Source organism: Myotis nattereri (genome assembly GCF_964212035.1).
Source record: "Myotis nattereri genome assembly, chromosome: 10".
NCBI lineage: Eukaryota > Metazoa > Chordata > Mammalia > Chiroptera > Vespertilionidae > Myotis > Myotis nattereri.
The window spans coordinates 68876199-68900801 of NC_138085.1; the positions used below are offsets into that span (position 1 = coordinate 68876199).

Sequence of the window (24603 nt, forward strand, 5' to 3'; positions counted from 1 at the left end):
TTATCTAAGTGACGAGCATATACAGATTTGGGTATCTACAGGGTCCTTGAACCAATAACTGTGGATACCAAGGGATGATTATAATTCCCGGAAAGACCTAATTTTAACTGTGTTGCTGATTTCAAAAACAAAACCGCAATAAAAAGAAAAACCATCTTTCTAAGTCGCAATACTAAGATCTTTCTATTTCATAATGTAAAAATGATCCATTCCTTATCTCATGGGAGAAGGGAAATAGCCATAAGATTTTCTCATGTAAGCCATTGGGCCTAATAGACTTTTCTTTAAATAAAGGAAAAGAATTACTTTTAAATATATGGGGAAATATGTTTGGACAATATTTTTTTTAGTTTTGCTTTATGGGAATCTCATTCAAGAGCAGTATATTTTTGGTATGCATATGTATTCATTAACAATTTTACTGAGAAAACAGTAGATTCATATGCAGTTGTAATAAAAAATACAGAGATCTCTTGGGCACTTTACTGAAATTCCCCAATGATAACGTTTTACAAAATACAGTATAAGAAAAAATATCACACTGGGTAATGACAATGTTATAATTCACCAAACTTATTCAGATTTCTCCAGTTTCACTTGTACTCATTTGTGTGTGTGTGTATTTTCATTGTATACAATTCTAAGCATAGGTTAGTTCATGTATCTATCATCACTACAGTTAATATGGAACAGTTTTATCACCACAAGGTTCCCTCATGTTCTTCTTTGTTGCTCACCCACTATCCTCATATTCCATTTGCATCATCTCTAATCCCTGGCAACCACTAGTTGGCAGTACTTAACAAACGAACCAAAACGGGGGAAAATATCTCTGCTCAGAAAGACCTTAAAAAATCTATTGAATGACTTAACCACTTTCTCATATAGAACTCCCTAGGGCAGTGGTTCTCAACCTTTCTAATGCTGCGACCCTTTAATACAGTACCTCATGTTGTGGTGATCCCCAACCATAAAATTATTTTCGTTGCTACTTCATAACTGTAATTTTGCTACTGTTATGAATCGTAATGTAAATATCTGATATGCAGGATGTATTTTCATTGTTACAAATTGAACATAATTAAAGCATAGTGATTAATCACAAAAACAATATGTAATTATATATGTGTTTTCCGATGGTCTTAGGCAACCCCTGTGAAAGGGTTGTTCAACCCACAGGTTGAGAACCGCTGCCCTCGGGGCAGCATGAAAAACCAATTAGAATAAGAAAGAACAAAGGCCTTTTGACTACACAGAGGATAATGATGGCCTCACTTAAAGTGGTAGTAAAGAGAGACAAGAAGAGGTAGTCAGTTTAAAAGACATCACCGAAAATCTGTAAACTACTTATTATTGCAGTCTTACAAATAAGGGGAAACACAGTCTCAAAGTGGTAAGTAATTTGCCTACTTAGTTCTTTACATGCCATACCTAATGCAAGTCTATCCCATGCAACTTGTAAAGCAATGTTCTCAAACATTAAAATAAAAAAAGTATTAAAAATTACCTGTTTATGATGAACTAGCTGCTTTCTGATTTTCCTGGAATATAATCTGTCCAGGCTACTGCTGCCTTTGGAAGACCTATGTATGTTCTGAGTGTGCAGATTATTGTTAATAAAACTCCACTGGTTACCTATAGGGCAAGGAAAAGTTTTATTAATAATTCTGTTCAAGGTAACTTTAAAGTACTTTTAATGCCCAGCAAACACAAAATTATAAATGTGTCAATAATGACAAAGCAGTTTTAAAAATTAAGAAAACCATTGTAAAGAAATTGCTAAGATTTTACCCTGGAAAGGTAGACCTAAATCCTAAGTGACTTTAAGACCAGAGATCTGTCTCTATTCCTTCCAGATAACAGGCAACTTTCTCCACAATTAAGATTAATCTCTGTACAATACAACTGTGGGAATGTCACTCAAATCTAACAAGATCAAATGCTTAATATTGCCTAAATTTCAAACTCCTATGCTTTTGTGCAGATGCCCCCAAAATGGTATAATTGGACATAATGACTGCAAAAAGAAGGTTGAGTAATTCAAAATCATGCTGCATAGCTCTACTTATTCTCATTTTTTTACAGTGTATCCAGGACATTCTGTGTCATTCTTCTGCTAAACTCAGATTTATTCCTACACTTAACCCAACTCCAATTATTTGTTTAGTTTATTAACCTAAAGACATCTTTTTTGATTCTCTACTATCCATTTGTCAAGTCAGTATATATTCTTAAAACCCTAAAAAAAAAGTCTTCCACCAATGTATTTCCATAATCTCTGAATAATATAAATGAAAACTAAAACCTCCAATACTGTTATATTCCAACTTCATATTATAGTCATGTTTAATTGTCTTACATATAATCCTAAAACTGAGTAAACTGACCACTAACATACAGTATTTGTTTAAAAAATAAATATCTAGACAAATTCTTTAGTACATGAAAAGAATCCCCCATCCTCTTCCCAAACATAATGTACACCATAATCAATTGATTCACCTATAAAACACTCCAGGGGATCTTTTTTTAATACTAGGAACCTGACACTGTTTAAAATTTCAAATTTTATGTCACTTGTTAGCTATATTTACATATTAAATGTAGCTATTTCAAATAGCTTCATTTTTATAAAGTTTTAAATTGGAAGAGAAGAAAACGATTCATCTTGCAATTTGATTTCCCTTCATTTTTAAAAGCTGCCTCAAGACTATGAAGAATGATTACAACAAAAATCTCAGAATTTCTAGAAGCATAGAAGCCATTTGTAATTAATTAATAGAGAACTGTACTTTATAATGGTAAATGGAATGACACTATACTAAAGAAACATAAAACTTCAAGAAGTCTTCATATATTTCCTTTTTTAAAACTTCACTTATATATATACATAAGTAAAGTTTTATTATAAACTGGTTAAAGGGGTATGGGGGGAAACCTCATGAAGGACATAATTGTATTTAGAAACTAAAGTCATGTTCAGACAAGAGGTTTGTCCCTAACATCCTTCAAAAATGAATTCCATCCTTACAAAGATTCCTGGTAAAGTTAATTCATATTTTACATAAATTATATACAGCTGGAATCTCTCGGCCAATAAACAGTTCTGCAAGAACTGTGAGTCTCTCAAAATCCCCACCAACAGATTATTATAAACTTCTGATACCTGTCAGAAACCTCTCCCTGTCTTTACCATTCAACGGCTTCTTTGCAGCTGCTGCTTCATCTTCAACAGTTGCCACATAATCCAGCAACCTGGACACCAGCATAACAACCCAACTGATCATGGGAATATCTAATACCCCTATATAGAGATGGGAGGGTAAAAAATAATCAGGGGACTCTAATGTTGTTGAATAAAATAATTATGAGATAAAACATTTTATAAATCTAAAACATACCATATCATTACTAACACTTTGTATTTATTTATAATAAGCCTCAAAATTGGAACTTAAGACCACAAATCAAGTAATGAATTGATTCTAATAGAAAACAAAGGCTTCATGATACAAAAATAGAATCTTAAATATAGGATGAATATAACAGATAAACTGTAAACTAGCAAACAAGGTAAAAGATAAAATCCTTAGACTTACAGGTGACTGAAATGAAAAAAATCTCTCAACTTATGATTAATCAAGTTATAAAATTTTAAAGCCCTAACCGGTTTGGCTCAGTGGATAGAGCGTCAGCCTGTGGACTGAAGGGTCCCAGGTTCGATTCCAGTCAAGGGCATGTACCTTGGTTGCGGGCACATCCCCAGTAGGGGGTGTGCAGGAAGCAGCGGATCAATGTTTCTCTCTCATTGATGTTTCTAACTCTCTATCCCTCTCCCTTCCTCTCTGTAAGAAATCAATAAAAAATATATTTAAAAAAAAATAAAATAAAATTTTAAAAATCTTATGTTCTAAGGATTTTATTTCAATAAAAATTTTCTCCCTCAAATGAAACTCATTTTCAATGACCACAGCAGCAATGGTACTTTAAACCTTAAACTTAAGAAAGTTTGATTTTAGTTATGACAGCATAGAAGAAACACATTATAATAATTTCCAAGTTCAAATTCAAATAATGAAAAGATTTAAAAAGCAGTAACTATATGGAAGTCAATCACATGAAGGCTGGTCATCCAAAAAAGTCTACATTATAAAAAATAGTAACAAAATGTGCAGTATTGAATATTTTTAAAAGTAGTTAAGCCTAATTAATTTCTAAAGCAACATTTACAGGAATCTTATGTTTCTACTAAAGATAACTCTTTAAATAATACCGTCTGTTCTCCGATGCATGGGTAACTGTGGCTGAAGAGGTGACAATAAATTATCCAACAGATTAAGTAAGCTTTCTAATACTCCACTATTACTAAGTGATCTTTGACCAATGCAGGAAAGTAACATGAAGACCCTAAAAAGAAGATATAAATAAAATACTCATTATGATTCAATTTGTTAATTTAAAAAAATATTTACATTGGAATTTAAGAGTAATTAATGATAGAATATTTGGCTCTAAACAACCCCTCTGTAGGTATAATGTTAGTTAGCTTTATCAAGCTATTTAACCACAAGAAATCAGGTAGAGGGAAGTGTAGCATAACCTCAAAAAACCTATTTAACACATAAAATAGCATGATCTAATAGAAAATACTAGTAAACACAGATCTATAAAGTTCATGATTCAATAAGGAAACCAAAGAATATAGTCTAGTTATATCATGTATAATCTTCAATATGCCCTTCACTGGGCATACTCCATCCTCTGAATAGACACACATCCTTCATTTTTCCACTGAGTTTCAATATACAGATTTCAAAATCTGAACACAGATTGAGAAAGCATAAATGAGAAGCATAAATCATTAATAACAAGTTCAGTATTGTCTGACCTACCTATCCTGTGGAAAGATGAGAAGCTGTTCCGAATTGTATAGTTCCTGAAGAACATTAGAGAGAAACTGACCCCACCATCTTTCACCACCACAAAGTTGAACAAGTAGAAGACCAGTATGTAACCGTATCTTTGGGGTTCCACTGATGCACAAATGTTTAAAAAGTTCCTCACAGGCCTGGGCATGAAACGTGCTCTGCAAAACTGCAGGAACGGAGTGTCCTATTATAAAAAAGAAAAGAATAAAATTTCCTATTTAAGTGTATGCTGTGATATCAAAATCAGCATTCCTAGACATGTTTTCTTCTTTACCAGCAATCAATACACAATTATATTATTTTTATTTTGTTATTTATAGGTAGGATTTCAATTGCTAAAGACTTGAGGAAGGGAAGAGTTCGCACTTAGATCCGTTATATTTCTTGTATGTGGAGATGGATATACCAGATGGCTGTGTATGTGTGTTTGTATGCGCATGAATAATAATATAGCTCTTGGAAAGAAAATGATAGCTCTATATTAGATTAACAACTATCAAGTTTTCCCTGTTGCACGTTTCAACAATATTTACTATTTTGCCAGTAACACAACAATGTGGTACATCAATGGCAGAGAGTCAAGAAAAAAATAATCCAAAAAATCCATTAAACAAAAATACAGGGGGAAAATGAATTAACCTAAAGAACAGATTTCATCTTCACATTAGAATGGATATCAAAATTAACATTACCCAGGAAATATCAAGGCAACAATAAAATACTCAACTAGATCACAATAAATAGTCCCAGTCTTTAAAATACTTAAGCCAAATACAAACCATTGGAAGAGTGAAGAAGGCTGAGCAAAGTGTCCAATAAATATCTGATGATAGTACGTAATTGCTCTGTGGAAGACGTCTGAATTAAATCTCTTGGATTTGATGTTTCATTCAACATCTTCCTACTTGCACCTAGAGCTACTCTGAGCCTCTGCACTGCATTGTGAGCCAAATTAAGTTGAAGCTGTAACTGAATACAATCCTGATAGGAGGAGAAAACTCTGCTGTCTTCCTCGACTGCCTTATCTGGCTTCCTCAAGAAATACTGTGCATTGTTAGCACTGTTGAGAGGAGGAAGATCTATACTTTGCAAAAGCGTTTCCAGTCGATGACAAGCTAAATTATACCTGTAAGTAAAAAATAATTGAATAAAATCATTCCTGCAATGTTCTTTAATGTACATTTATGAATACACACTAAAATTTAAATTTCTAAAACACGTTAACACAACCATTAAAGAGATATCATTTAAGTACTAAATAAATAGGGTCAATTATTTAATCGCAATACATTAATGCATTAAACATTATTGTAACATACTAATACCCTATTTCCTTCTGCTCTTTTCTTTACACTTATGAAAAGACATTACTTGAAAAATATATGCAAGACATTATACAAAATAAACTGGTTTGTCCTAGCCAGTTTGGCTCAGTGTATTGAACGTTGGCCTGTGGATTGAAGAGTCCTGGGATCAATTCCAGTCAAGGGCACCTGCCCAGGTTGCGGGCTCAATCCCCAGTAGGGGGTGTGCAGGAGGCAACTGATCAATGATTCTCTCATTATTGATGTTTCTCTGTCTCTCCGTCCTTTCCTCTCTGAAATCAATAAAAATTATTTTAAATATGTGTGTGTGTGTGTGTGTGTATAGAATGATTTCAATAAGATTAAAATATTCTGCAATTTCCTAACAACCTGCACTGTATATCCTCCTGTAGAGCAACCATCATTGTTAAATGCTGGTCAATTTCTGGCTGGTTTGCAGATTCTCCTTCTCCCCTTAGAGGATCATGCATTAACTTCAGTTCACTCTCCCAAGACAAGATGTAGGTATGACCATAGTAAAATCCTAATGGAATTTTGGCTCTGGCATTTGTACTTCCATAACGTCCAATGACAGTGATCTGAAATGAAAAATAAATATACATATACATTGACCTTCAACAATAAAAATTTGAGTAACGTATTAAAAACTTTGATATAGTTATACTTTTTAATTATATGTCTGAGTATTTTTCATAACTTGTCAGAAACATAGAAAACTTATCAATTATATCACTTTCTTGAAGTTCTTTACCTTCATGAATCTGCATACAGGAGGTGGTATCAAGTCATGAAGAATTAGTGAATGGGTGCTTATATCAGTAGCTACTACCAATCGCCTCCCATCCACCTCTTCTCCTAATGTCCAAATGTCAATTGACAAAGAGGCCAAGTCTCCACAAGTGGGAATCAACACATCAGTCAACAGTATTGGTCTGCCAAAATCCAAGGTCACAAACCTTCTTGCTCCTATGAGAGAAAGAGAAAGAGAGAAAAAGAAAGAGACAGAGACAGAGAAAAAGCAACAGCAATTGATCAAAAATACCATATATCAATTAACCAAAAGATATACTAAAAAAAGTTCTTAAAAAATGAAATTAACTTACTTAAATACAAATAAATGAGAAGAAAAGTTAATTTCCATTCAAAAAATATCTGAGCCCTAACCAGTTTGGCTCAGTGGATAGACTGTTGGCCTTCAGACCAAGAGGTCCCAGGTTCAATTCCGGTCAACAGCATGTACCTTGGTTGTGGGCACATCCGCAGTAGGAGGTGTGCAGGAGGCAGCTGATCGATGTTTCTCTCTCATCGATGTTTCTAGCTCTCTAACCTTCTCCCTTCCTCTCTGAAAAAAATCAACAAACTATATTTTAAAAAAAATCTGAAACCTCAATCTATGTTACTTTGAACACCAAGACTTAAGTAAAAAACAAAACAAAAAAAACCCTAGCTGGTTTGGCTCAGTGGATAGAGCGTCAGCCTGGGAACTGAAGGATCCCAGATTCAATTCCAGTCAAGGTACATGCCCGGGTGGCAGGCTCAACCCCCAGTGGGGAACATGAAGGAGGCAACCAATCAGTGATACTCTCTCATCATTGATGTTTCTATCTCTCTCTGTTCCTCTCTGAAATCAATAAAAATATATTTAAAATATATATATATACACCCACAATAGGAAGTTGTTACTATAAAGGCAATCAACTCTACAGAAAGACTTAATTTAAAACATCAAGCCAAAAATTAAAAAAATAGAATATATATTAATTCTATAAAGTACCTATCTACTCTTCTTTTAGCCGATTGGTCTTTCTTTAAAAATTTCACTAGATGCATTAATAATATCACATTGTAATACTTGATTTTCGTTTTCTTAAACTTTGTTTCACTTCTTATGGAGTTACAACATACATTGGGGGTAAAATGCAAGGTAAAATTATAAGGCTGAAATAACATGTAGCCATTAATATCACTAAAAAAATCCCTTAGCAAGGTCCTCTAATGGAGACAGACACAGCTTATCGCAAACATTGTTTTCCCCCTGACGTATCACTGTTTTTTAGCTTTGTACCATATGAAGTAGATGGTTTACTTGAATGTTAAGGTTCACACAAAGAGGTAGTATGTGCTTTTGTTTAAGCACTATAATCACACTCAGCATGAGATGCTCACACTAAGGAAAGGCAAAAATGATCTGAAAGGAAAGGAAGAGCAAATTTGCATCGCTCATCTCACACACACTTCAGGATTAAGCTCAATTAGTGAAACACGAAGCAAAGTCATAATACTTAGGTTCTTTTTACTTTTTATTGGGCTGGAGTGAGGGGCAGCTAGTAATCTTTACACCTACATTTTATAGTAAAGGAACCCAAGTAAATAAACCCAACTAGAGCAGTTCTCAATGGAGCTAGTTTAAAAGAAAGTAGGCAGTTACCAATACTTTCCTAAACAGAAAAACAATTAAACCACACACACACAAAAAATTCTCCTCCTTAGAAAGTTTATGCCCTATAGTCAATTCCACAGATAAAAAAAACAAATCATAGTATAAACTACTGCTCACATTTCATAAGACTGCACAAGAAACTACAATTTAAATATTATACACACTAACATTGTTACCAATGAATGATTAATTGGCAGAAAACACCATTTCAACTTTTTTATTTTTAAAAAACTCTCTTCCACAGAGAATAAATATGCAATAGAGTAAAATAAGGTTCAACTCTTTATATAATGAAAAGTGACACAGGCCCTGGCTGGTTTGGCTCAGTGGATAGAGCATCGGCCTGATGACCAAAGGGTCCTGGGTTTGACTCCCATCAAGGGCTCCAACCTCAGTTGCAGGCTCCTCCCCAGCCCAGGCCCTGATCAGGGCGTGTGCAGGAGGCAACCAATCGATGTGTTTCTCTCACATCGATATTTCTCTCTGTCTTTCCCATTCCCCTCCACTCTCTCTAAAAATCAATGGAAAAATATCTCCGCGTGAGGATTAAAATAAACAAACAAACAAAACTGATACAGTATGCAATATATTCGTGTACTGCCTCCTATAAAACACGCTTAAGGATTTTGTTGAATTCCACTGCTCTGAAACCTAACAAAGAATTGGTAGAATTATAAGGTAAAAATTGCCTATAGCTTATTAGTAAACATGATCTAATTGAAACCACCTATCAGGATCATAGGTCTCTAGCACGTAAAGCAGGGTATAAGCTTAGTTAAAATTTCAATTATCCAGAGACTATGAAGTGTTATTAATCTTACTCGGTTATTATAATCTTCAATAAATCTTTCTGTTATTCTCAAGAAATGGTTCCAATAACAGAATGCTAGTCTGAGAAATACTACTACTTTAAGTGTAATTTCTACTGTAATGTTATTTGAGCAGCTACATTGAAGGCAAATATTGTTAAGTATAGTTCAACAGGCAAGATTCATTAAAAACAAAAAAAATCAAATCCATTGTTTGGACAGAACTAGTGAACAGATTCTGCAGCACTGTTCCCTTCAATTTGGTGAGCACATTATCTTGAGCATTTGGTAAAGGGTACTTACCCAAGAACAAATGTATTTGCAAAGAAAAATCAAACTACAGAATATTAAGTCTTCAAAAAACCAACAGACTAGGCAAGAAAAATATTTTAAGAAAGACAAAGATTACCTGAATGCATTCGTTCTATAATAATGGACTGGTGAGGTGGAGGTTGAAGAAAATGTGAAGCATGAGAAATTGCAAGGGCTAGACCAGAACCAAGTGGATTCTAGAAAAGAAAAAAGTATACCTCTATATTGATATTATTCTTGCTCTAGAAAAACTAGTAACCATAACATCAAAATGACAAGTTTCACTGTCTAATATTCATTCTATAATATTTTATAAAAACAATCAAATTTGCTGTATTAAGTGGGTAAAATAAAATTTTGCCTTCTAAAATTAGCATGTATTTCAAGTTATTTTTAAATGTCTAAGCAAATACCTATTTAAAATATAATACTTTACCATTCTGGACTTGTTGGAATTTTTGTTATGTGCAGCAAGATTGACTGCTGGGGGATCAATAACTGAGCCTGGGAAAAGTTGTGCAAGTTCAGCATTAATCACAATGGAAACTGCTTCATTAGGTGGTGTGAGTGGAGGAGTCATAAAAAGTGGTGTTGTTTTTGGAGTGGGTGGAATAACATCAGATGGATGAATGAAGAATCCAGGGGCTGCCACTGTGTTGGAAGGCACAGAGTTGTGAACAGAACCACCGACTGCTGCTACTGCTGCTGCTGCTGCTGCTGACGTTGCTGCTGCTGCTGAGGCTGCCGCAGCTGCTGCAGCTGTTGTCTGATGTAACTTGGCTTCCAGCTTTGCTTTCTGTAAAAAAAGGAAAAGCAACAAATATAGACTAACCCTGCCCACCTAAATTGTGGGGAATACTACATGGGTATACAGGATAAACATGAGTAACTGTATCCTAGATAAATAAAAATGAAATTAAATAAAAAGTAGACAACACACACAAAGGGTATTTCTTTACTATGTATATTTCACTAAAAATCTGATATAAAATTTCCTGAGCATTTGGGAACTAGGACTTTCTCAAATCAAAGATGGCAAGGAAGAAAAAAAAAATAAGAAAACAAAGTTCTCCTAAAAACAAAATATTAACAGGAAATGGACTCTCATTTGTTCCCTAACCTGGAACAATTTGTCGCCTAGAATTGTAACACTATTTTTAGACCATGATGAAATCTCCAAAATGTCATTATTACTAAATTTTAAATCACGTTAATTTGACTGGTCCTTAAAATATTGTTTTAGATTCTTCAATCCATATAAAGAGCAAATGGTAACTATAATGTTTGACCAATAGTGTTTAAACATATGTAAGAATGGATTTTACATAAAGATTGCAAAAAAATCATCAATTATATTACCTAAGTTGTATATCAAATAACGTGTATTTATATAATTTTTTAAACATATCACAAAAACTTTACCTCAATTTTTGAAGAAAATGCTTAGATTGGCCAACCTACTTTCCTTTATGAAAATAATGGTCATTTTTACAGTACTTTTTCAGCTTTTGAAGTTTAGAGACAGCATGAACAAAGAGCCAAATGGTCTCCAACCTGTTGCTGAAGCTTCAAAAGCTGCTGCTGTTTCTCTTGCAGCACCTGTAGCTGTTGCTCGGCTGAAGCCATTGCATGAGAGAGAGACTGCAAAGCTACCTGGGCTGCTGAACTCAGGGCTGTCGAAGCTTCCCCAACTGTCCCCGTTGATAGTCCACCTACTGCAGGAGTAACCCCGAAGGAACTCACTGGCATAAGACAAGGGGGGAAAAAAACAGGATGAAGAAAACGTTCACAGAGAAACACATTCAAAGTACCATACTATTATGACACTAAAACTATAGTTAATTTTCATTTTGAAAGACAGAAATCTAGAGAATATAAATAAGGGAATCTTAATAATAAAAGTCTATTTATAATAGTATTCAAGTTTAAGTGATCCAGGAATGACTTCTAAATCAAATAAAAATTAGTCAGTATACATTTAAATTTAAAAGTATTTTCAGCATAGTCTATAACAAGAGAAAAAAAGGACCCAGCAATTCCACTTCTGGGTATTTATCCAAAGAAACCCAAAACACTAAATCAAAAAGACATATGCACCCATATGTGCACTGCAGCATTATTTACAATTAGCCAAGATATGGAAGCAACCTAAGTGTCCACAATAGATGAATAAAGTAGTGCATATATACAATGGAATATGACTCAGCCATAAAAAAGAATAAAATCTTGCCATTTGCAACTACATGGATAGACCTAGACAGTTTTATGCTAAGTGAAATAAGTCAGACAAAAAAAAGATAAATGCCAGATGATTTCACTTATATGTGGAATATATATTAAAAAAAGGAAGAACAAACAGAACAGAAACAGGCTCGTATATACAGAGAACATTTTGATCATTGCCAGATAAAAGGGGCTTTAGGAAAATGGGTGAAAAACGTGAAGGGATTAAGAACAAATCAGTAGTTACAGAATAGTCACAGGGATGTGAAGTGCAGCATAGGAAATATAGTCAATAATATTGTAATAACCATGTACAGTGTCAGGTGAATACTAATTTAAACACTTCCTAAGTTATATAAATGTTTAATCACTGGGATATCTACCTGAAATTAATATAATACTGTATGTCAACTGTAATTGATAAGTAAAAAATTATTTTTTTAAATATTTTCAGCATAGGAACTTCATTTAATATAGCTAAAATGAAAATACAAAATGAGAGTGATCCTGTAAGACAATTTGAACATAGGAAATAAACTGAAATTTGCTTTACAAAGATTTCTTACAAGCAACAATACTTCATTCTCCCTCCAGACCAAAAAAGCTCAAAAAATCCTCAATTATAAGAACATCACTTAGCCCTAGCCGGCTTGGCTCAGAGAGTCAGCCTGAGGGCTGAAGGATCCTAGGTTTGATTCCGGCCAAGGGCACATGCCTGGGTTGCGGGCTCGTTCCCCAGTAGGGGGTTTGCAGGAGGCAGCCAATCAATGATTCTCTCTCATCATTGATGTTTCTATCTCTCTCTCCTTCTCTCTTCCTCCCTGAAATCAATAAAGAAATATATCCAAAAAAAAAGCATCATTTAAAATGACTAATAATATCGCTTCTCGGCCTTTTGGCTAAGATCAAGTGTAGTATCTGTTCTTATCAGTTTAAAATGACTAATAACACTTACTCATTTTAAAGCACAATCTAGACAGAGTCTGGTTTGCACAAAATATATAAAGCAGTTTCCTACCATAAGCTTCCCAGAACACTAATATAGACAGAGGCATGTTCAACTCACAGTCAAATAGTAGGGCCCATACAACTTACTCATGAATATTACCATCATTAAAGGTCTATAAAATGCTACAAGTTAAAAAATTTCTTTGACTTTCCACTTCACTGTTATTCAAATATAGATCATAAAAGAAATGTTTTCCCATTAAATATTGATGGAAATAAAAATTTTTGGAAAACTTTCAAAAAAGCTGGGATAAAAACAACTTCACAACTTAATCAAAGAGGTCATCACAAAAAAAAAAAGAAATAAAGGCCAAGTCTAATCAATAGCATTAATACTTATTATAACAGGCCTTTACTAGAAAGTTATATTGGGGAAAGACAATTGCTACAATAATAGCAAATGTTTATTGTGCATTACCAGTGACACTGTTTTCCTTAACTACTATATTCAACAGATAGATAACAACCCTAAGGGGCAGATACTATGATTCTGGTTTTTTAGGTGATTCAGTAAAGAATGGCTCAGAGAAGTTACCCTGTTGAGCTGATGGTGGTCAAACTAGGATTAGAACCAAAAGCAATATACCAAAGCCAATGTGAGGCACGGTGCCAAGCATGGAACTTACATCAACTCATTTATTCTTTACAATGGCACATAAGTAGATATTATTCTTATGCACTTCAAAGATAATGAATCTAAAGTTGAGAGAAGTATGATCATAAACCCTTAAAAGGAAAAAGAAGAGGTAATCTGACAGTCTAACTTAACATCCAACAATGAATGTATTAGACCAGGATTCAGATAAACTATTAAAAAATTAAGCTACAATAAACAAGATAGCAGTAACAACAAAACTGTACATAGCCTTTTAACAATTAAAAAATTTCCTCAACTCACAAAAACATATTTATTACAATACAGCCATACCATACCTCATTTAACTTACAGGAATACAACTATACAAACTTGGTCAAAAAAAGAGCAATCAGCGGGTTGGTTTGGTTCAATGGTTGCAACGTCAGCCTGAGAACTGAAGGGTCCCAGGTTCAATTCCCATCAAGGGCACATACCTGGGTTACAGGTTCGATCCCCAGTCAGGGTGTATGATGGAGGCAACCAATTGATGTACTAGTATCTCGCTCACATTGATGTTTCTTTCTCTCTGTCTCTCCCCCTTCCCTTCCACTTTGTCTGAAAAAAAAAAAATCAATGGAAAAAATGTCCTTGGGTGAAGATTGACAAAAAAAAAAAAAAAAAAAAAAAAGAGCAATCATATCTCATATAAGCTGTGTGCCCCAAACTAAAATCCATCTGTCTGCTCCATCTAGTGTTCCACCAAGACGACTCTAGAGGGAAAATACTGGACTTACTGAAGCACATATGTTGTACTTGTACTGTTGGAGTGGAGTGATTTTCAATATTAACCATGTGTACTCTAGCCCTTTACTAATTTTAAAATCTAGCACCCAAACCCTACTTATGGGAAAATTGTTACAACAAACACATAAGAGACATAAGCAATCAAACGAAAATAAGTTATCATACTACTACAAAACTAATTTTAAAATCTTTTGCATGGTCTGAGTTTTTCAATACCCTTTTCTATTTTTATAATAAGGGCTTAAAAAACTAGATATAAACACATAAAGTTGAGAACAAGACAAAGATATTATCACCATTTCTATTATATCATGCAGAAATTCCTAGGAAGCACAAAAGAGTAAGAAAAAGAAAAGATATAATGATCAGAAAAACAACAAAGTAAATTCTCTTTATTAATAGATTACATGATTGTGTATATTTAAAAAAAAAACCCTAGGAATCTACAAACTATTAAAATTAGTATATTAATATAGTAATGTTATCAGCTACAAGATTAATATATGCAAAGCAATATTTCTATTATACTAGTAACAAAAGAATGGAAATAAAATAAGAAAAATGTCACTTAAAATGGCATAAAAAAATCAAATATCTAGGTAAAATCTAAAAAGAATGTACTTTTACTTTTACACTGAAAACTACAAAACACCAAGAGAAATTGAAGATGTAAATATTTTAAAGTATATATCATGTTAACAAACTGCAAGGCATAATATTAACATTTGGTCAATTCTCCCAAACTGATTTATATTTAAATCCCAACTTAGAAAATAATAGGCTTTGAGTATATATACTGATAAGCTGACTCTAAAATTGAAATGAAAATACAGAGATCAAAGGTACAGCATAATGTTTGCAGCTAATAATACTGGATTATATACTTGAAAACTGCTGAGAGTAGGTCTTAAATATTCTCACCTCAAAAAGGAAATAGTAATTACGTGATAGATTGGAGATGTCAGCTAATCATTACCAAAGGTGGCAATCATTTTACAATATAGCATAAATGTATCAAACCAATACTTTGTACATATTAAACTTGCTCAGTGTTATGCCAATTTTATCTCAATACAGTTGGAGGAATATTGTTAAAACAAAAAACCTAGAATCTTTAAGAAAAACTATCTTTAAGAAATGAAAGCTAACTCCTGGGTATATAACCAAGAGAACTAAAAACAAATTTCACACGTAAACTTAATACAAATATGTGCACTGCAGTATTTTGCTTAACAGACAAAAAAAGAAAAAGACAAATGTCCATTAACTGATGAGTAGATAACAAAATGTGGTATACCCATATATTTTTTAAAGTGGTTGTGTCCATACAATGGAATATTACCTATCCTATCTAATAAAAGAGAAACATGGCAATTAGCCATACGGCCACTACCCTTCCCATTGGCTAATCAGTGAGATATGCAAATTAACTGCCAGCCAAGATGGCAGCCAGAAGACAGGCAGTTGACACCAACCAGGGAGGCTTGCTTGCCTCAGTGATGGAGGAAGCCAAGCTTCCCCGCCTGCCTTGCCGGCCTCTCAGCTGCACTCTAAGCAACACTGTAACAAATATAGAAGCTAAACAAAACCCCGGGCTTCAGCCTGCAGGACCGCAATATTGTTTCAAATACAGAAGGTAAACAAAGGCCAGAAACCTGCTTTCAGCAGCGGAGGTCTCATAGCTGGAGCGGAGCCTCAGAGCTAAAGCTGGCCCAGAATTAAAAAAAAAAAGGACAGCTTGGGAGCTTCAGTCGCCCGCCAGCCTGAAAACAGCCCGCAGTCCCTCACACAGGCTGGCCAGGCACCCAAGCGGGACCCCCACCCTGAAGGGTGTGTGACCAGCTGCAAACAGCCATCATCCCCTCACCCAGGCGGGCCAGGCACCCAAGCGGGACCCCCACCCTGATCCAGGACACCCTTCAGGGCAAACTAGCCAGCCCCCACCCGTGCACCAGGCTTCTATCCTATATAGTAAAAGGGTAATATGCCTCCCAGCACCGGGATCAGCGGAGCAGCGAGGCCTCCCAGCACCGGGATCAGCGTGACAGGGGGCAGGGCCCAAACCCCCAAATCACCCTGCGGCTCCGTGTGTGACAGGGGGCGGGGCCACAACCTCCCTATCCGCCCTGCTCTGTTCATGTCAGAGGGGAGCTCCCCAACCCCCTGATCGCCCTGCGGCTCTGTGTGTGACAGGGTGCGGCGCCCCAACCCACCCCTCTGCCCCCATCGGCCCTGCCATGAGTGTGACAGTGGCGGCGCCCCAACCCCCTGATCTGCCCTGCTCTGTGTGTGACAGGGGGCGGTACCCAACTCCCCTATCGGCCCTGCTCTGTGAGTGACAGGGGGGAGCTCCTCAACCCCCTGATGGGCCCTGCTCTGTGCATGACAGGGGGGAGCTCCTCAACCCCCTGATCGGCCCTGCTCTGTGTGTGACAGAGTATGGAGCCTCAACCCCCCCTGATGGGCCCTGCTCTGTGCATGACAGGGGGTGGCGCCACAACCTCCCCATCGACCCTGCCTTGAGTGTGACAGGGGGCGGTGCCCCAACCCCCCAATCGGCCCTACCCTGAGCGTGACTAGGGGTGGCATCACAACCTCCCGATCCGCCCTGCTCTGTGCATGACAGCGGGCAGCGCCCCAACTCCTCAATCGGCCCTGCTCTGAGCCCGACCAGGGGCTGCACCTAGGGATTGGGCCTGCCCTTTGCCACCCAGGAGCAGGCTCAAGCCAGCAGGTCATTATCTCCCGAGCGGTCCCAGACTGCGAGGGCACAGGCCGGGCTGAGAGGACCTCCCCTACCCCCCGAGTGCACAAATTTTTGTGCACTGGGCCTCTAGTCTATAATAATAAAAGTGTTATATGCTAATTAGACCATACATCCTTCCAGACAACCTTCCAGGAGAAGCAGGGCTTCGAGGGAAGTCTGGATCCCGGGTGCCTGCCGGTGGCCGGAGAAAAGCCCGGGTCCCAGGTGCACAAATTTCGTGCATCAGGCCTCTAGTGTGTGTATGTGTGTATGTGTGTGTGAGCGCGCGCGGGCACAGGCCTAAGTGACCACTAGAGTAGTCAGTATGACGTACACTAACCACCAGTGGGCAGACGCTCAATGCAGGAGCTGGCCCCTGGAGATCAGTGTGATCCCACAGTGGGAGCGCTGTTCAGCTGACCGAGGGGCGGCAGACGCAGGGCTCACAGCTGGCCCTCACAGACCGGAGACCTGAGTGGAGCAGCAGTGAGCCTACGGAGCAGCAGCAGCAGGCAGCGTTGGACTGCTGGTTTCAGCCCAATCCCCGCAGGCCACGCTGAGGGACCCCACCATGCACCAGGCCTCTAGTTTATTCATAAAAAGGAATGATGTACTGACATGCCAAATGAATGAAACTTGAAAACATTACACTAAGTGAAAGAAGCCAGACAAAAAGGCCACATATTGTATAATTGCATATTTACATAAAATGTCCAGGGTAGACAAAATCCAGAGACACAAAATGAATTAGTGATTGCCAGGAGATGGGAGGAGAGGGAAATGGGAGTGACTACTAATGGCTATGGGATTTCTTTTTGTAGTGATGGAAATGTTCTGGAAATACATAGTTGTGATGACTACACACCACTCTGAAACTTTCTATCAATATTTTAAATATACCAAAAAAAGAAAGAAAAACAAAGTTTGTGGATTTAAACTATCAGATTTCAAGACTTAAAAGTTACAGTAATTAAGACAATGAGGTACTGGCCTGGGCTAGACCAGGTGTCTTCGAACTTTTTAAACAGGGGGCCAGTTCACTGTCCCTCAGACCGTTGGAGGGCCGGACTATAGTTTAAAAAAAAAAACTATGAACAAATTCCTGTGCACACTGCACATATCTTATTTTGAAGAAAAAAAACAAAACGGGAACAAATACAATATTTGTATTTGCATGTGGCCCGTGGGCCGTAGTTTGAGGACCCCTGGGCTAGACTAACCAATGGAACAAAAATAGATTAACATAGATAGCAGACCCATGTTCAGCCGTGGGCAAACTACAGCCCACTGGCCGATCCGGCCTGTTTGAAATGAATAAAACTAAAAAAAAAACAAAAGACCGTACCCTTTTATGTAATGATGTTTACTTTGAATTTATATTAGTTCACACAAACACTCCATCCATGCTTTTGTTCCAGCCCTCCAAAACCCATTGTGGCCCTCGAGTCAAAAAGTTTGCTCACCCCTCACTTTAAACCAGTGGTTCCCAACGTGGGGCACACACTCCACAGTGGGGCAATTTGATTTTTAAGAGAGGGTAATTCGAGAATGAGTTATTAACAGTGAATTTTTTGCATTTCTTATGGTTCTCGGAGCCTCATACACAGTATGTAAGTATATATTGTGATATATTTATGCATTTCAGTTCTCTATGTTTTAAAACTTACTTGCTATTTTTCTTATCACTTCATATTATTATTATTTTTTTAAACAATTTCTTAGTGATTTCTTCCTCAGTATTTCAATTGTCCTTTCATTCTTTTCTTTTTCTTTTTCATGGATGCCATGTTCTTTGGAAGCTTGTTTAGACCAAGTTAATGGTCTTTTAGGCTTCCTCCATGTGAATAGAAGTTCACTTTTTTAATAAGAATTGTATGTCACAAAGTGGGCATCAGGGTTTTAGAGATGCTTAGGTGGAGCACGGCCAAAAAAGGTTGGGGGAACCACTGCTTTAAACAGAGGCAACACTGCAGTAGAGTCAAAAAAAAAAAAAAAAAAAAAGTAGGTGTTTTTTTTTTTCCCCACATTGGTTACACAGCAAAAGAAAGAACTAATATACTAACATGAACTAGAAGATAATACCCACAGTACAAGGAGATATTTAAAAATTGAAAATTATAACAATTATAGTGATGAAATTGAACACTAGAAAAAACAGAAAACAGGGCAAAAGCAATTTTTGAAGAGCTATGGGGCTCAGATCTCTCTATAACTAAATGCAAGTAAGGATTCAAGAAGCCCTATGAATCTCAAGCAAGATAGAGATACTGAATGTATATGAATGAATCTCACAAACAGCTTGAGTACTGACAGTGAACTTAAAAAAGGAATAATAAGACTGACAGGTTATGTCTAACCAAAACAGTGTAAGGTAAAAGATAAGGAAATATTACCTTTAAATCACTAGAATAATAGCTAACTTAGAATTCTATAATAAAACATAAAACTATATTTCAAGAATGAAAATGACACCTATTAATCCAAATAAACCAAATATAAAATGTTATTGCAATATTCAGATAAATTTAATTATGTATTGAAAATCAGATACCATAGAACTGATTATGCTAATTATGGTAAATGTATCATGACACATTATAGTTAACTTAGATGATTATGAAAAAACAGCACCAGTAATTAAAGAGGGTGTCCATATTATTTAAGGTACTTATGTATATGTTACGTAGAGGTAAGTAATATAATACCTAGTATTTTTTTGACGTACTAAAGCGAGAAAAAAATGATAAATGTGGAAAGTTCAATAATATTGGAATCGGAATAATGGCTATGTGGTTTATTCATCTAATCATTCAAAAAATATTTGAAAATTTTCCAATAAAACTAAGTTACTTCATGAATAGACAAATTCAAAAAGGAGATCTTACAGAGTAGTTTCAGATATAAAATCATACCAGATCAAAATTCAAAAGAAAAATGAAAATGGAATTATGAGATAAATCCAAATGAATATGAAATATAAAAAATATATTTATGTGTGAAATTAAAATACACTTCAAGTTAAAGTATAAAATCACAATGCCATATAAATTGGGAAGATAATAAATAATGTTCAAGATATGGAAAAGCAGCAACAGGACTTTCAGATGACAACAGTTATGTCTACATTATGATCTTTGTAACAACAGTTAATAATAGTAAAAAGTAGAAAAACAGGCCAATAAAAATGTAATCACCAAAAGAAGGAGAAAAAAAGACACATCTGGCAAGATGAGAAATATAATAGAATACATTAATTTTAAAAACCAGTGGATTTAAATATAAGTATATAGTGATTACATTAAATGTACATTAAATATTCCAGCTGAAAGACAAGTATCAGAATGGATTGTAAAAGGCAGCTATGTGTTGGTTTTAAAAATATGTGTCTAAAATATAAGGAAAGAATAAAAAGTTTAAAGTAAAAAGAAGGAAAATTATATAATATACAAATAATAACCAAAAGAAAGTTGATGCTAGGTATACAAATATCAAACAAACTACTTTTAGAAAAAAATAGCAATATTAGAGATAAAAAAGATAACTCATGATGAAATATTCAATTCACAAGAAAGTAGAACCATTCTAAATTTGTGCTGTCATTTCAAAATGTATTAAAAAAATAAGTGATGAAACTAAAAGACACATTTAACACCAATCTTCTTAGCTAAAAAAATATCAAAACACTAATAGCTAAAGTCATGAGTACACAAAAAGCAAACTTGCACAAATGCAGATATAGAATACCCTTCACCAACAAGTGCTAACTTGTTGTAAACATTGTCAAGCATTCATGGAATATTTATAAAAGCTGACCCTCCACAATTCCTAACATATTTTGCAAGAATGATAATCAGAGTATTTGTTCTGACCCTACAGCAATTAAAAGAGGAATCAATAACCAGATAACTAGAAAATCCTCATATATATGGAAATTAAAAAGTGCATTTCTTTAACATTACTTACTAAACTTGAATATATGACAACCCTATGAAGCAGCAAATCTACTCTTACATTCAAATCTAAGAGAATACTATATCCATTAGTAATAACAATATCACAGTGGACCAACACAAATGTTGATCAACAGCATACAAAGCAATAGTGGATACATAAATTTATTTTTATTCATATAACGGAATCGTAAACAGCAATGGAAAAAGACCAATGATCTACATATATGCAATGATATGAGTGAATTTAACAATCATGACATTGAACAGAGAGCAGACCAAAAAAAATAAATTCAATTTTCTATCTGATAGAACCTACTCAACTAGTGCTTAAGAATGCATAATTTGCCGAAACCAGTTTGGCTCAGTGGATAGAGCGTCCGCCTGCGGACTAAAGGGTCCCAGGTTCGATTCCGGTCAAAGGCATGTACCTTGGTTGCGGGCACATCCCCCGTAGGGGGCGAGCCGGAGGCAGCTGATCGATTTCTCTCATTGATGTTTCTAGCTCTCTATCCCGCTCCCTTCTTCTCTGTAAAAAATCGTTAAAATATATTTAAAAAAAAAAAAAAGAATACATAATTAGCCCTGGCCGGTTTGGCTCAGTGGATAGAGCATCGGCCTGCGAAATGAAAGGTCCCAGGTTCGATTCCGGTCAAGGGCACATGCCCAGGTTGTCGGCTCCATCCCCTGTGGGGGGCTTGCAGGAGGCAGCCGATCAATGATTCTCTCTCATCAATGGTGTTTCTAGCTCTCTCTCTCCTTTTTCCTTCCTATCTGAAATTAATAAAAATATATTTTTTTAAAAAAGGATGCATAATTAATTGGTTATACAGAAAGAATAAAAAACAAGAAATGATTACTCGAAAAGTTAGGACAGTGCTTATTTACCTTCTGAAGAGTGTGAGAGAGAAATAAATGGAAGGGGACATAAAGACACCCTTTAGAGTACTAGAAATACTATTTCTTGATTGGGTGGTCACAATAACAGCTTACTAGTATGCTGAGATAAACTGCTGGCCTATACAACTGTTTTCAACACTTTTCTGTATGGGCATTATATTTCACAATCAACGTGTTTCCCCAAAAAAAGTAAACAGAAAGTTGAGAGACCATGGTCACCTTCTGTGGTACCCAAATGTTAACCAACAGTATAGAAAATCAGTAATGAATACATGAATTTTATTTTATTCAGACAACTGAATCTTGCTATTTCACAAGTAAAAAGGACTAACTACATATATGCAATGATATGGATAAATTTAATAATCATAATGGTGAATAAAAGGCAGGATTTTGCCCTAATGTTTAATAAAAATCCTTCTGCTATAGGTAGTCTCAGCCTGAATAGAATACAGAGGTAACTTACTGCTTGTATAGGCATGGAGTACCTTTAGAAACAAACAAACAAAACAAACAAACAAAAAAAAACAGTTCCATGGCTTCCTTTGCAGGAGAGGAAATGGTGGGCAATGTGAAGGAATGCTTTTATTTCTCAAACCTACTCTTTTATCGGTTTTAATTTTTAAAACTTCTTATTCAAAAATCTTAATTTTCTTAAAATAAAAATCTTAGATAATTTTATGATAGTTCTAAGAAAGAATTTAAGTTACAACTAAAGAATATCTGAAAGTTCAATTTCTGGTCATGTCTATTGTAGTATAAACATAAATTTGTACAAAAGTGACTATTATAGTGCAAGAAAACAAAAACAAATTGTGACCCTTTTGGCATCTGCATTTAAAAGAAACATTACAATTTAATTTAATTTTAAATTGAAACTATCATCATTATACATAAGCCATGAATTTCACTTAGTAGTTACTTCCACAATTGGAAGATATAAGATGAGTCTATATAAAAAGTACTCAAATAAAGAACTAATAAGTTTCTTTTAAAACCCTTTGCCATTCTGAAGCTAAGGACAAGTTTAAATTTTTCATGACTTCTCTTGCAAATTGCTTTTACTTTCTGTTAAAGTTTTAGAAGATAATAAAGATATACAAAATGAGACATCCCGTTGATTATTCATTTAAAACATCAGCAAAACCACACTATTCAACACACTCAAATATTGGTTCATAAATCTGAAGTTGCTTTAAACTTGCTTTAATATCATCTCACACTTCTCAAAGCATTGCATCAAATATACCTTTAATTTCAACTGAAAGAAATAAAATAATATGATGCCAAAAATACACACAAGACTGACATCAACAGATGATTATTGAAACTGGATAATGGAAATATAAAGTCTATTGTACTCTTCCTCTTCCCTGTATTTTCATTACATTTAATATTTTCCAAATTAAAAAAACTTCTCAATATGCACACACATAAAAAAATACGATTTAAAATAGTGCACTAGAGGATAAAAAATCCTATGAATAGATTTAGAAAGTATAAAACTCCCTCCTATTAATAAATTTCTACTTAGCATGACAGTTAAGAAACTTATAAGTACTATAAACAGATATTTAAATCCTTATGTATCACTTAATATTTATTATAGCTTATAATATATAATAAAATGATGTATATAATAAAAGAAGGTATATACCAGTAAACGTACTTGCATCATCCCTTTCAATTCTGGTTCCATCACTAGTTGACACACAAGTAAAGTGTAGGGGTTCAACTTCTAGAAGACCAGTGAGAGATGTGAAACTACCCTCAGCAGCTGTGCAACTACTGACCTTTCCATTTCCTAATGCAGAAAAGACACAAGTTTTATAATATGTGAATAAATCTTTAAAAGGCAAAAGTCATATGAGAATTATAGTGCTAGTCCAATTTTAATTACAGAAGGCATATAAACAAACACACAACCCTTACATAATGCTTCACAATTGACATGGTATTAAGAAAACTCACAGCAGAAGATACTGTCCTTGTTACAAAAGCAGAGTTGCATAAAAGCAACTCAGTGTCCATTCACATTAACAAGAAACAATAGGAGTGATATAGATTTTAAGTGAGAAAAAAATAATAAACCAGCTACTTAGAATAGCTATTGCCCAATCTGTTAATTATGCATAAAATCAGAATACAATCTATGATATGAACTGTATAAATATGACACTAAATACATAAATAAACATTCCAAAGTATAAACAAGATCTCTAAATGTTTCTTTATATTTTGTATATATTTTCAATTTTCTAAAATGAGGCATACTACTTTATAAGCATACAGTTTTAGCACATACAGTAAAAAAAAAAAAATCACATGGTCACAACTATCCTATCTAATAAAAGAGAAACATGGTAATTAGTTGTACGTCCGCTACCCTTCCCAATAGCTAATCTGGGCGATATGCAAATTAACTGCCAGCCAAGGTGGCGGCCGGCAGCCAGGCAGCTTGAAGCTAACATGAGGCTTGCTTGCTTCAGTGACAGAGGAATCCAACGTTCCCGCCTGCCTCTGAGCTTGCAGTTAAAAACATTGTTACAAATATAGAAGCTAAACAAAATCCCAGAATCCT

At 35.3% G+C, this 24603-nt stretch overlaps 1 protein-coding gene across 3 annotated transcripts in view; it reads right to left on the bottom strand.

The window, feature by feature from the left end:
- The window catches only part of BIRC6 (baculoviral IAP repeat containing 6), a 180878-nt gene that overhangs the window by 89456 nt on the left and 66819 nt on the right, over positions 1–24603 (bottom strand). For 2 of the 3 annotated variants that reach the window (XM_081100815.1, XM_081100813.1), the window contains exons 23-33: positions 23680–23826; positions 11369–11556; positions 10251–10610; positions 9912–10011; positions 7005–7219; positions 6623–6831; positions 5708–6054; positions 4893–5112; positions 4274–4407; positions 3167–3304; positions 1508–1635 (exon numbers count right to left, since the gene is read on the bottom strand). In XM_081100815.1, coding sequence (XP_080956941.1) covers positions 1508–1635; positions 3167–3304; positions 4274–4407; positions 4893–5112; positions 5708–6054; positions 6623–6831; positions 7005–7219; positions 9912–10011; positions 10251–10610; positions 11369–11556; positions 23680–23826 — 2186 coding nt within the window. The remainder of the gene's footprint in view (positions 1–1507; positions 1636–3166; positions 3305–4273; positions 4408–4892; positions 5113–5707; positions 6055–6622; positions 6832–7004; positions 7220–9911; positions 10012–10250; positions 10611–11368; positions 11557–23679; positions 23827–24603) is intronic. The other variant, XM_081100814.1, reaches the window with a different exon arrangement.